Source organism: Drosophila hydei, unplaced genomic scaffold, assembly GCF_003285905.1.
Source record: "Drosophila hydei strain 15085-1641.00,03,60 unplaced genomic scaffold, DhydRS2 tig00000063-arrow-pilon, whole genome shotgun sequence".
NCBI classification, from domain to species: Eukaryota; Metazoa; Arthropoda; class Insecta; order Diptera; family Drosophilidae; genus Drosophila; species Drosophila hydei.
This window is the reverse complement of record NW_022045657.1, coordinates 8655100-8667928: the sequence shown is the minus strand read 5'-3', so window position 1 is coordinate 8667928 and position 12829 is coordinate 8655100. Positions and strand designations below refer to the sequence as shown.

General features: G+C 41.3%; 3 protein-coding genes across 4 annotated transcripts; 2 read left to right on the top strand and 1 right to left on the bottom strand.

Annotated features, from left to right (window-relative positions):
- Window positions 1-1311: 1311 nt before the first annotated feature.
- On the top strand, window positions 1312-1863 carry LOC111595175 (enhancer of split m8 protein). Its single transcript, XM_023308755.2, has one exon. The coding sequence runs from the start codon at window positions 1312-1314 to the stop codon at window positions 1861-1863; it is 552 nt and encodes a 183-aa protein (XP_023164523.1).
- Window positions 1864-2744: 881 nt separating this feature from the next.
- LOC111595167 (protein groucho) lies at window positions 2745-8956 on the top strand. Of its 2 annotated transcripts, none has more exons than XM_023308748.2 (13): window positions 2745-2916; window positions 3788-4161; window positions 4246-4340; window positions 4870-4933; window positions 5010-5192; window positions 6047-6238; window positions 6306-6404; window positions 6743-6799; window positions 6916-7092; window positions 7246-7517; window positions 7588-8261; window positions 8351-8550; window positions 8796-8956. In XM_023308748.2, exons 2-13 carry the CDS (start codon window positions 4126-4128, stop codon window positions 8901-8903), a joined length of 2157 nt encoding a protein of 718 aa, XP_023164516.1. In that variant the 5' UTR covers window positions 2745-2916; window positions 3788-4125; the 3' UTR covers window positions 8904-8956. The 2 variants fall into 2 exon arrangements, with proteins under 2 accessions (XP_023164516.1, XP_023164515.1); XM_023308747.2 differs by having other exon boundaries at window positions 2745-2948.
- A 1343-nt stretch (window positions 8957-10299) lies between these two features.
- Window positions 10300-12763, bottom strand: LOC111595152 (exocyst complex component 8). Its single transcript, XM_023308734.1, has 6 exons — window positions 12658-12763; window positions 12441-12596; window positions 12056-12386; window positions 11192-11991; window positions 10608-11137; window positions 10300-10540 (listed from the first exon to the last, which is right to left on the bottom strand). The coding sequence occupies exons 1-6, from the start codon at window positions 12695-12697 to the stop codon at window positions 10355-10357; spliced, it is 2043 nt and encodes a 680-aa protein (XP_023164502.1). The 5' UTR covers window positions 12698-12763; the 3' UTR covers window positions 10300-10354.
- Window positions 12764-12829: the final 66 nt, after the last annotated feature.

The following is a 12829-nucleotide window of genomic DNA, read 5'->3' as shown; positions in this document are numbered from 1 at the left end:
ATTTTGAATGTAATGACAAATTAGCAAAGGAACTCATTTTTATACCAGTTGCTATTAAAGCCTCCAACTAAGTCCACGTCACATACAGCTGTTGAGTTGACAATTCTAATAGTTAATTAACAATTATAATTATTAGAAAAATATTAGTAGTTTTTGGAATCTAATACACTCTATTAGCACTCCTTTCTAATATAGTAAGACATCCTATAAACCTTTCAAGAAAATAAGATTTAAGGTTATGCACTTAGAACTGCACTAATTAACTAAATTAGCTAATATTATTTCTAATTGGAGTGACTCCTGCCAGCTCATTCACCTAACACAAACACCTATTGATTATCTAAAGTAAACTATCGCACCCTACTCAGCTTCTAATTATTATTAATGCATCAAGCGTGAAACTGATCAATTATTGATGATAATTGATAATTGTTAGCTGAGTACTACATCTTAGATTTTGGGAGGAGGGTTGTAAGTAATAACCCCCTATCACCCAGTTCACCCAGCGATCACCTTTGCCAGGTCCACGCGCTGCCACACTTTCAGCGCCCGCCTGACCTGGCAGGCCAAGACAGAGGCCATAGCCTAACGAAGCCAATATGCCACACTAATTGTGTCCAATAAACACTCATCGGGCAATGGAAACGTGGAAAACAGGGATCGAGGCAGAGACCGCATTATGCCATCATCATCTGCATACATTGATGAAACAATAAGCGAGAGTTGGCACGGCAGGATAACAATGAGAACGGGAACGACCCACGCACACGCACAGGATGAAGCAGTGAAGTATGCATTAAGGATAATAACACCGGTCTAAAGAGCAACTACAGCAGCAGCAGCAACAGCAGCAACAACAGCAACAGCCAGAGCAATGCCCAAAACAGCGACAGCTGCAAAATTTGTGCTCTGATCCTTTAAAAAAGCGAAGCATGTGGCCAAAAGGAAAACAAACGAGAAAAAAAATTGTGTGAGAAACTTACTTTCAGGTCGGTTCCCACGCCACGAGCCACAAGGATTGCCGATTGTCCTCCATGCCAGCCGCTCAATTGCAGCTGTTCCGCACAGTTCCAACGCCTGCGTGTCGGAGAGGGAGAGTGCTGCCAGGGACATGCGCGTGCGTGCGAGCGAGACAGGAGCGCTCATGCGTGGCCGTGGCCGAGGGTGGATTCTGAACTTGGGCCCGGACTATAAAAGCAGGCCACTGACAACCAAAAGGTATCATTCACGATACAGCCAGCAACAAGGCAACCACGAGCATTTTGTGCACTGCAAAACGCAACTGAAATTTAATCAAATATACACGTAAAAATGGAATACACAACCAAGACACAGATCTACCAGAAGGTGAAGAAGCCGCTGTTGGAGCGTCAGCGTCGTGCGCGCATCAACAAGTGCCTGGACACGCTAAAGACACTTGTCGCCGAGCTGCGCGGCGACGATGGCATACTGCGCATGGACAAGGCCGAGATGCTCGAATCAGCTGTCGTATTCATGCGTCAACAAAAGACAGGCAAATCAACAGAAACACCAGCAGCAGCAACACCACCCATGCCATTGGAGAGCTTCCGTAATGGTTATATGAATGCCGTCAATGAGGTGTCACGTGTTATGGCATCCACACCTGGCATGAGTGTTGATCTGGGTAAATCGGTGATGTCGCATCTGGGCCGCGTCTACAAGAATTTACAGCAGTTCCATGAGGCACAAACAATGTCCGAGTCGGAGGCGGCAACCGAATTGAGCATCAACTGCAACTCGGCGCCTCTCAGCCCCGCCTCATCGGGATATCACAGTGATTGCGAGAGTCCTGCCCCATCGCCGATGCCAGAAGAGGGCGAGAAACTATGGCGCCCCTGGTAAAATGTCAGGCAATAGCCGGTAAACACCAAGAGGCAAACAAAAGACAACGCAACTGTGATAACCAACTGTGATGGGAACAAAACAATTAGTAAAGCAATTAAATAAATGCAATTAAGAAACATAAAATTATTTGACTTATGATTAATATGGGCTGGGCAAGGAAAAGGGTGACTTTCACTTTCAGCATTGGGCGCCGAAATAAAAAGAAAGCACACAACATTTTCAGATAGAAATTCTTTGTAAATAGAGCTGACAGTTGAAATTAGTGTAACATCGGAATTTAGATAAATTTAATATCATCAGCTTATTTAAATTTGCATCTTATTACACGTAAACTTTATTATTATTTTTATATTTCTTATATTCTTATAATGAAAAGAAAACTTTTTATTTATTTATTCTATTATTTTATAGATTAGATTAATATTAGCTTGTGTGATAAATATATTATATTGCATTGATTTTTAAACGTCCACTGCGCGCCCCATTAATCCCTTTTCGTTCTCAACAATGTTGCATAAACGATAAATACAAATTTTCGATAACATTCACGAACCACTCAAATCGATAAATCAAAGTGGAGTGTCGATATAATATGGAGGCCCGGCGATATACCTAAATAATAAAGTGATGAGATATATCTAGCGATATATCGTCGGCTTTTTATTTTTTCCACGCATTAAAATCACGTTCGCAATTTAAAAACAAATCGGCAGTAAAGTTGATCAACATTTATATGTAATTGTGCGTTTCGGACAGTACAAAACTATCTCGAATTTCAATTAAATGCAGCCGAAAATCTAAGTGCAAAATAGACGGCTAAAGCAGATGCGAAAAAATAGAGACGAGAACGAGAACGCCACACAACACATACACGACGCTCAGGCTGACTGTCAGACGTAGCGAGTCGGTCGGTCGGTCGGTTGAAGAGGCCAGTTTTTACGGGTAGAATTCGAGTAAAAAATTACGTTTTTTGCATTGAAAAAATCGGCACATGCAAATATCAGTGCAGTGTATGTGTACGCACACAAAGTGGCAATAAAATGTGCAATTGTACGGCAAGCTAAATGCCCAAATGAAAATTGGTACTGCCAACTACTCCGTTTTTTAATTGCTTTTGTTTATTTTTTGTTGGGCCAATTTTTCTTTTGCGCTGCGCTCGTGTGTGCGCCTGTGTTTGTGTGAGTTTTGTCACTCGTCCGTTTAGGGTGCGCGCGCGTGTATAAGTCTGTCTGTCTGTTTGTGTATATGTGAGTGAGCAACTCGCTGTCGCAAGCAAGTAGTGTTGCCAGGAAATCACATTTTCTTTTGGGATACTATATTGCTTTTACAAAAATTATTTTATTTCATTGCTTAACTGTCCAAAGTACATGAAGACAAAAGGTTATATATTAAAAAATAATCAAGCTCTTGGTGCGGCTGACTAGTGGCAGTAATTGTTGTTCAGTTAAAGGTGGCAACCCTGCGTAATTGCAGTCTATCTGTATATGTATTGCACGGGGTACATTTGTTTGTGCAGAGCGTGCGGCCAGCGTGCATTGCTTTTGCAAAAATTACATGCCACGATAATGTGGAAATAGTTCAACAAGAATATCTTATGCTGCCAAAGAAGTGTACGATCATTTTATACCCTATGTCGCATGCTTGTTTTTTGCGTAACATTTCGCCCAGGCACATGCAACTGTGCGTTTGATTTTTTCGGCGGTAAACACTCACACTCATACCCTCGTACGTGCGTCGTCCTCTGTTTGTATGTGTGTACACTCGTTGTTGCTGGCATGGCTGCCATTGCTGAGATGCTCAAGAATATGCGAGCGCGCTTATGTTTGTGTGTATATGTGTGTGCGTGCGTGAGATTCTACGTATTGAAAAAATGGTGCAAAATAACGACCAATAACTAATAAACGTAAAATTCACATTGCAGGATACCCGCAACATGCTAGACAATATGGAAACGCATGAGTTGAACTAAATTTAAAATCACAACAAAAGCAATTAAACGCTTGCAAAATTTTATACATGTTCCGGTGCTAGTGCTGCTAATTTCGGCAGAGGAGAGTTTAATCTCAGGGTGCCAGCAGCAGCGGGCAGCGGCGCGCTGCCAACAGGAAGAGGAAGCATAAGCAATTCGCTCTACTAAAATATATAAATATATATACAAAAAATTACGATACAACAAACTACAATTACTATTTGTTGTTCATCCCGTCGCTTCTTGGGCAACAATCAAACAGGCATTACAACAACGCCAACTCAACAACAATGTATCCCGCACCGGTGCGTCACCCCGCCGCCGGGGTAAGTATTACAGATTGCATTGGGACCCAATCAAGTGTTTTGCTAATTGTGTTTCGCCCCCATGTCCATCTTCAATACGTACAGGGACCACCACCTCAGGGCCCAATCAAATTTACCATTGCCGATACATTGGAGCGCATCAAGGAGGAGTTCAATTTTCTACAGGCGCAATATCACAGGCAAGTGTCTACGGCATACAATTTCGCAATAGGAACTCCCAGCAGAACATCGCGAAAGATTAGTTAATGGGATTTTAAAAAATTCATGAAACCATATATGTATATATTAATACATAATTATCGCATGCTTCCTGAAATATAGTTAATCAGTTCACATGACAAATCAATGTGGCGAATGATGTCATGGAAACGTCCTTTCCTGCTTCATGGATATATTGCGTATTTATATTCGTACTGGTATTTCCATTCTCAATTCGTAAAAAGAATGTCCGATTTCAGATTTACTAAAATATATATAAAAAGAAAAAGAATGTTGATTGCTGTAGGTTTTTCATGCGCACATGCTCTGCTGGGCTATTGCTGCCTTTCAACCTCGTATATCTCTGGCTGTGTAAACCGGTTTGCCAGGCAGCGCGCCATATGCGCTGGTCATAGGATTTTTTAGCCGGCGCGACGACGGAAGCGCTGCCCGAGATTTCTTTCAACTAAACTAATTTGCCCTTTTGATTATTTTTCCTGTGAATTTCAGCATCAAATTGGAGTGCGAGAAGCTGGCGAACGAAAAGACCGAAATGCAGCGCCATTATGTTATGGTAAAGATATATTTAATTGATGAACTTTCAATTTCATTATGGTTTTTAATCCTTCTCTCCCACATGTTCAATGCAGTACTATGAAATGTCCTATGGCCTTAATGTGGAAATGCACAAGCAAACGGAAATCGCGAAGCGTCTTAACACACTAATCAACCAGCTACTTCCATTCCTACAGGCCGATCATCAGCAACAAGTGCTGCAGGCGGTAGAGCGTGCGAAGCAAGTCACAATGCAGGAATTGAATCTGATCATTGGGGTAAGTTGACTCTGCCTTGTTCACCAAGTGGCAAGTACAGAATACTTTCTTAAGAATAAACTTATTTACAAATATTTAGATATAATTTTAAAAAATTTTGTTACCCAGATCGCAAAATAATACAACATATAGACATATTAGCCTTTTTGAACGACTTATTCGTCTAGTTATATGCAAAATGGATTACATACTTTATACAGCAATAGCATTATTTCAGTTTCTGGTTTAATAATTTCGATAGTAAATTTAATAACTTTAAATATAATAAACTGTCCATTGAGTTATGTTGCAGAAGTTAATCTCAATTATTGTTCAATCCCAACATGCAAAACAAAATATTATATATTCACTTTTTTAAGATTAGATAGGTTAGCGATAGCATTATAATTTACCAAGCTGCTCGACCAACTTGTTTAATTTATTTTTATATTGTAATAATTATATACAAACTGTATATACTATAATTAAACGATGGGCTTGTGCGTGCGGCATGCGTGTGTCTGCAGCAGCATCAGCAGCAACATGGAATACAACAACTTTTAGTAAGTGATTATTATTTTGTAATTTGCCATTTGCGTTCGTTTGTTTGTTTGCTTGTTGCGTTATTTCTCGCTCGCCTCTCTACAAGGTGTTGTTCATTCTTTTGTATTTTTTTTAAACAATGCGTCAAGTCAAAATCGCTGCCGCTTGTTCTACTTGTCGATGTTGTTGGTGTTGTATGCACACACACGCACAGCTACATCAAAATAGCCTTTGTTACACGTCCCAAAGCCAAATAACAGAACATTTTAAGCGCCTGCACCAAAATCAGCATTTGAACAACTAACTAACTGCCTGCGGCTTTTCAATTGCAGCAACAAATACACGCACAACAGGTGCCAGGCGGACCGCCACAACCGATGAGTGCACTAAATCCGTTTGCATTGGGTGCAACAATGGGCTTGCCACATGGGCCACAGGGCTTGCTCAAAGCGCCGCCAGAGCATCAAAGGCCGGACATAAAGCCCATGGGCTTGGAGGGACCAGCGGGCGCTGAAGAGCGCCTGGTAAGTAGCAGCACTTGAAACTTGAAGGTATTGTCAAATACTAATCGAACAATTTGTAATGTTGCAGCGCAATTCGGTTTCGCCAGCGGATCGTGAGAAATACCGTACGCGCTCGCCGCTGGACATTGAGAACGACTCGAAACGTCGAAAAGATGAGAAACTGCAAGTGAGTATCTAGTTATAATAAACGTATATATCATTTAGTATACTCGTATCATTGTGTCATCAGCTGTTGCTGCCTCTCAACTCACCAAAAACAAAAAAAAAAAACATATTCCTATAATATATAGTAGCCTACCTCATACGTAGTTGTTGTTGTCTATTTCTAATCCTCTGTTAATTCATGCGCTTCATAAAACCGAAATGAAAACTATAAAAGAAATGTATTAATTATATTTGTAGACTAGTGCAATTAACAACTGAATTGCTATTTGGGTTGTTGATGTTATCGTTGTACGAATTTTGTTTTATTGTGTTTGTTTGTTTTTTCAAAATTATTTGCAGGACGATGAAGGCGAGAAAAGCGATCAAGATTTAGTCGTAGATGTTGCAAATGAAATGGTGAGTTGAGTGTCGGCCCTGATATTCATGCAACAAATTCCTCAAAACAAAAAAAATACTATACGAATATAGATTTAAAAACCGTGAAATAACTGTCATTTCAATAACCCTTGTAGGAATCCCACTCACCACGTCCTAATGGCGAACATGTGTCCATGGAGGTGCGCGATCGTGAGAGCTTAAACGGCGAGCGTCTGGACAAACCGGGGAGCAGTGGCATAAAACAGGAGCGTCCGCCCTCGCGGTCCGGCTCCAGTTCTTCGCGTTCAACACCCAGCCTCAAGACAAAAGATGTAAGCGCGAATACAGTATTTGGTTTTCTTTTAAGAATATTGTGCACTTGTCAAATATAATTCTATCCTATAAATCTACTATCGAATAAGACCAAATTCTTGCCGGTGGAAAAATCTTATTCAATTTTTGATGTTTTTTTATTTCACTATTAGATGGATAAGCCGGGCACACCGGGAGCAAAGGCACGCACACCGACACCAAACGCTGCAGCACCATCTCAGGGCGCAAATCCTAAACAAATGATGCAACAAGGTGGCCCACCGCCGGCTGGCTATCCAGCGTCGCCGTATCAGCGACCGGCGGATCCCTATCAGCGTCCACCATCGGATCCCGCCTATGGACGACCGCCGTTGCCGTACGATCCGCATGCGCATGTACGAACAAACGGCATTCCACATCCCTCGGCACTAACTGGTGGAAAGCCGTAAGTACAGCACAATATAAAGTTTTCTACGTTTAATGTATAACTAATGTTGGTTTTCTTTTGGGAACAGTGCATACTCTTTCCATATGAACGGCGAGGGTAGCTTGCAACCGGTGCCATTCCCGCCGGACGCGTTGGTGGGTGTTGGAATACCAAGACATGCGCGACAAATAAACACGTTATCGCATGGCGAGGTCGTCTGTGCGGTGACTATTTCAAATCCTACAAAATATGTTTATACGGGTGGTAAGGGCTGCGTCAAAGTGTGGGACATCTCACAGCCAGGCAATAAGAACCCCGTCAGCCAACTGGATTGCCTGCAGCGCGATAACTATATACGCTCGGTGAAGCTACTGCCGGATGGACGCACACTTATTGTCGGTGGCGAAGCATCAAATCTATCGATATGGGATTTGGCCAGTCCTACGCCACGCATCAAGGCCGAGCTAACCTCAGCAGCGCCTGCCTGTTATGCGCTCGCCATCAGTCCCGATTCGAAGGTGTGCTTCTCGTGCTGCAGCGATGGCAACATCGCTGTCTGGGATCTACACAATGAGATACTGGTGCGTCAGTTCCAGGGTCATACAGACGGTGCCTCATGCATTGACATCAGTCCGGATGGCTCACGATTATGGACTGGCGGTCTTGACAACACAGTGCGCTCGTGGGACCTGCGCGAAGGTCGCCAACTGCAGCAACACGACTTCAGTTCTCAAATATTTTCGCTTGGGTACTGTCCCACAGGTTAGTTTGTTTTATAGATACGTCTTTTCTCGTATAGATTACGAGACCATAAAACACGTAATAATTTATGTATTCCACTCTAATAACAGGTGACTGGTTGGCCGTGGGTATGGAGAATTCACATGTGGAAGTTTTGCATGCTTCGAAACCAGACAAGTATCAGCTGCATTTGCACGAGAGCTGCGTTCTGTCGCTGCGATTTGCCACCTGCGGCAAATGGTTCGTTTCCACCGGCAAAGACAACCTGCTTAACGCATGGCGAACACCATATGGTGCCAGTATATTCCAGGTGAGTGATTTAATCGACGATCTCAAACGCCAGTTTTAAACAAAAAATTAAGTTTTAAAAGTTAGTCTACCGATTTGATTCGGAGAACCGCCAAAACCAGTCTTACTCTATAATAAAACCTCAAATATTTACACCTCGAAAACAATTGAGAATCTATCTGTATATATATCCATTTATGTGTATATAATTATAATCAGTTTATATTTGCTAATTGTTGTGTTTTTTGTTCTTTGTATCGTTTGCAGTCGAAGGAAACATCATCCGTACTTAGCTGCGACATATCAACTGACGACAAATATATTGTGACGGGTTCAGGCGATAAAAAGGCTACTGTCTATGAAGTTATTTATTAAAACAAAAACTACAATAACAAACAAAACAAAAGAACACCAGAGGGAATCCACACTTTTCATTTTGTAATAAGCGTATATAGGTTTTTATTACAACTATAAAAAAATAATAAAAATGAAAAAAACACATTGTTCGATAGCATGCTAATAACAAACAAACAAAGAAATAATAGCAAAAACGCAGTGGCAGCAACGCGGTGCATACGAGCGAAGTAAAAATTCTATAATATAAATAAAAAATAAAACAAAATTAAAGAAAAACCTATAAAAAATTAAGCGTACTTGTAGCTTATAAGCCTAGGCTAAGTCCAATAAAAAGTTGAACACAAATTGCAAAGTAAAAACCTAAAACAAAATAATAATAATAATAATAATAATAAAAATGAGGAATATAGAGTGCAGCAGAACGGGAAAACAAAAAGAGAAAAACTACAAAAAAAAGAAATAAAAAACAAAAATGAGTAAAAACAGTCTGCGTTACCTACTACGCTCATGAAAAGAATTAAGTGCAGGGTCCTTTTTAATTATGGACCCAGCATGGATTAGTCATTGCTGGAGCGTTGAGATTATGAATACCAGATGTGTCAGAAATGTGAGTGCTTTTAGTTTGTCTATGTGTTTGTATGTCGGCAGCGAAGGTTTTCTTTTTTTTTTCTAATTAATGATTAATGATTGCGTGTGCATAACAAAATTATGTTTTTAATTTTTGCCAATTCTGTTTATTGTGTCCTGAGACGCCCCCAATTTCCTTCCCTTCGCACACAAAACACATTTGCATGCAGAAAAAGTATATATGTATATTTATATATATATATATATATATATATATATATATATATATATATATATATATATATAAATTAATATAATTAATAAGGAGTTTAGTTAAGAATTTTACATTATAAATTATAACAACAATAACAAAAAACGAAGCGGGCGCCGCCGCAACAGCACGTCCACACATCCGCACATAACAAACACACGCAAACACACACACACCCATACAACAATAGTCGGGGGCGCCAAAGCAGCCAGCTTTTGCTTGTATGTAATTTTGAAAAATCAAAAAAAAAAAACAATCCAATCTTTTTTCAAATCCAAACATTGTAAAATCCTATGTTTTGTGCAGCTAAAAAAAACAAGAACACAAAATAATAATTTAACAAAGAAACTTGTTTACACATTAGTTTATATAGAAATGAATCGGATATATATATATATATATATATATATATATATATATATATTTGTGGGCACATCTCGCGCCCAGAGGAAATTGTAATAAGCAAATAACAGAGAATAGAGTGCAGCACACGCTTCGATTTTTAATTTTACAAATATTATTATTATTGTGGTTATATATGTATATAATTATATTATAAATAATTGAAGCAAAACGAAAAAGAAAAATAAAAAATTATATATGTAATCAAAAGTAAAGTCGTCTATTCTTATTAAAAAACGTCGGTCGTATAGACGCTCCGCTGACGCGGCACTGGCGCACCGTGTTGACGAGAAAGCTTCGTGTGGAGCTCCCTCAGTGTCTCGCACTGGCGACCTGATGTCTTGCGGAACTTCTCAATGGCAATGGGCAGCAAATTGTCCACCAGAAAGATTTTGTTCTTCATCACAAAGTTGGGCTATGAGTTATGGGTTACAAGTTATTACGAGGTTTATGACGGACAAGTGATTTCATGATCTACTCACATCCATCGACATATCGCTGGGTGGCTTCAGGGCATGATGCGCCAAAAACAGATCGCGCAACAGATGTTCCAGGCTCTGCAGCAGCGTTTCACCTTTTCCCAGGCAGCCGCAATGTTCGGTCAGTAGCAGAAATTGACGTATAAAAACGACTGTGGATTGGGTAAGATTCAGCCATGTGTCACCAGTGGTCTGGCCGCGTATATCAATGCCTAACGTATCCAATTCTAGCAACAATCGCTTCAAATTTGATTTCGTTTGCAAATTGTACGGCTGCCAGCTCTCTTCGGTGCGACCCACGGCATCCAACAAGCGCTGTTTAGACTCCTCAATAAGCGACTCGAGCGTTGTACGCAACAGACCCTCCAAATGGTAACTTATATCCAAGCCAATTTCGGTTAGCTTCGTGGCCGGCTTGCGCACGCGTTCCACGCACTTGGCCACTGCCTCCAAGGAGGTGCCCTTTGTCAGATAGTGTTTGATCAACTGGCTGGCAAAGTACTGCAGTTCCGCATTACACCACACGACGAGAGCTAAAAGGTTAAGATTTAGAATAATGTGAGTATCTAACGACATGGTTAACTCACCGCTAACACATGCTGGCTGCTGCTCAAAGGCGCTAAGAAAATCGCATGCCACCTGCGTTAAGTCGCAGAAGAAAAGTTCCGATATTTCTGCGTTGTTACGACGCGCCTCGCGTTGTGCCACACGAAGACTAACCGTACAGACCTTTAGTAATGTGGTACTCGCCTGTCGAGAGCGACCCATTTCGACAAGTATCTTGAGAGGTCGTCGAACTTCACGCAGTGCAATTTGTAAATTGCGATTGTGGCTGTTGGACAGTTCCTGGAGCAGCACATTTGTAAGCTTTTGCTCCTGCTGCTTAATCTTCGCCTCAATTACGTCCGCCTGGAGCAGTTTCTTTTTGTGCTGGGCAACGCTAAGAAACTCCTGGGTGCGCTTGATCAAGGACTGTGCGTCCTCGAAGTGACGTTGAGCCACCAGTGTTTGAATTTCCTCGCTGGCCGTGCTTAGCCATTCGGGTGTTTCATCCTCGAGGGATTTTGGTTGCGTATCTGTGGGACTTTGCTCAGGTAATTTCTCGGGCGTGGCACTTTTCGATTGGGATTGCTGTTGCTGCTGCTGTTGTTTGGAGCGATTTGGTGGCTGCGGTGCTTGTCCCTTCTTTGGTTTCTTTTGCTGGTCAAAGCGAAAAGCATCTTCCAATTTCTCAATCCATTCGCTCTTGCCGGCAGCTGTGATGCTCTGATATATCTTGGAACCATCCGGCGTTATAATGTTGATGGCATTCTTAACGCCATCCAGATCTTTAATATTGATTACGGCTATCTTCTTGGGATCGAATTCCGTAAGAAACTCCAGGCGCCTGCAAGCAATTTGTCATACATATTAAGTCAGAAGATTTAAGGATTATGTTGAGGGTGCCCTACTTATCATGCTTCACTTTGCACACAATAAGCACATCGTTGAACAGAAAAAAGAACACGCGCTGTATGGGCCGGTAATCATTGGCATCCAATTCAATAAGGGCTCCCTCGTTTAGGAACGTTTTTCCTTCAAGATTCCCATTAAAGCCCTGCACCATTTCCTTTACGGCGCGCGTCGCTTGACTGTTCTCCACATCCTCAGTGGCCGCACTGCTCTCGGCCTCGATGCTGTCCGCTTTCAGGTGGCTGCTCGTCTTCCCATCGGTCATGGTGGCCAAAATGTTGCGTTGCTCGATGAGAATATGCGACAGCTGGTACATTTCCGATTCCAGGTCTGTTGGTAAGCTGATATTAAAACTGACAATGTACAAACAAATTTATCGCTTACGTGAGATCTCCTTGGCCGTTTGTATAAACTGCATATAGTTCTTTTTGCAGGTCTGCTTGAGCGTTGCTGACGTTTGTTCATTGTAGGCTTCGATTTCCTTTTTTCGCTGCTGCAAATCGCTTCCTCCCACACATTCCCGAGTCAACTCCTTGGTGTCTATGCGAATTTAAAAATAAAGTGTTTAAAGCAAGTCGGACTATATGACTGCAACTCCTACATTTATCCACGCTAAAATTGAAATCGTCGAACTCCTTCATTGTTGATTAGAAAACTGAAACACAAACTCAAAACTTGTTGTGAGGCTGAGCTATGCAGATGTTAACGTAAGCACTAAACGAACAACGTAAACATAACATTTTCCGCGTACTGTAGCGTAATGCGAAGTATGG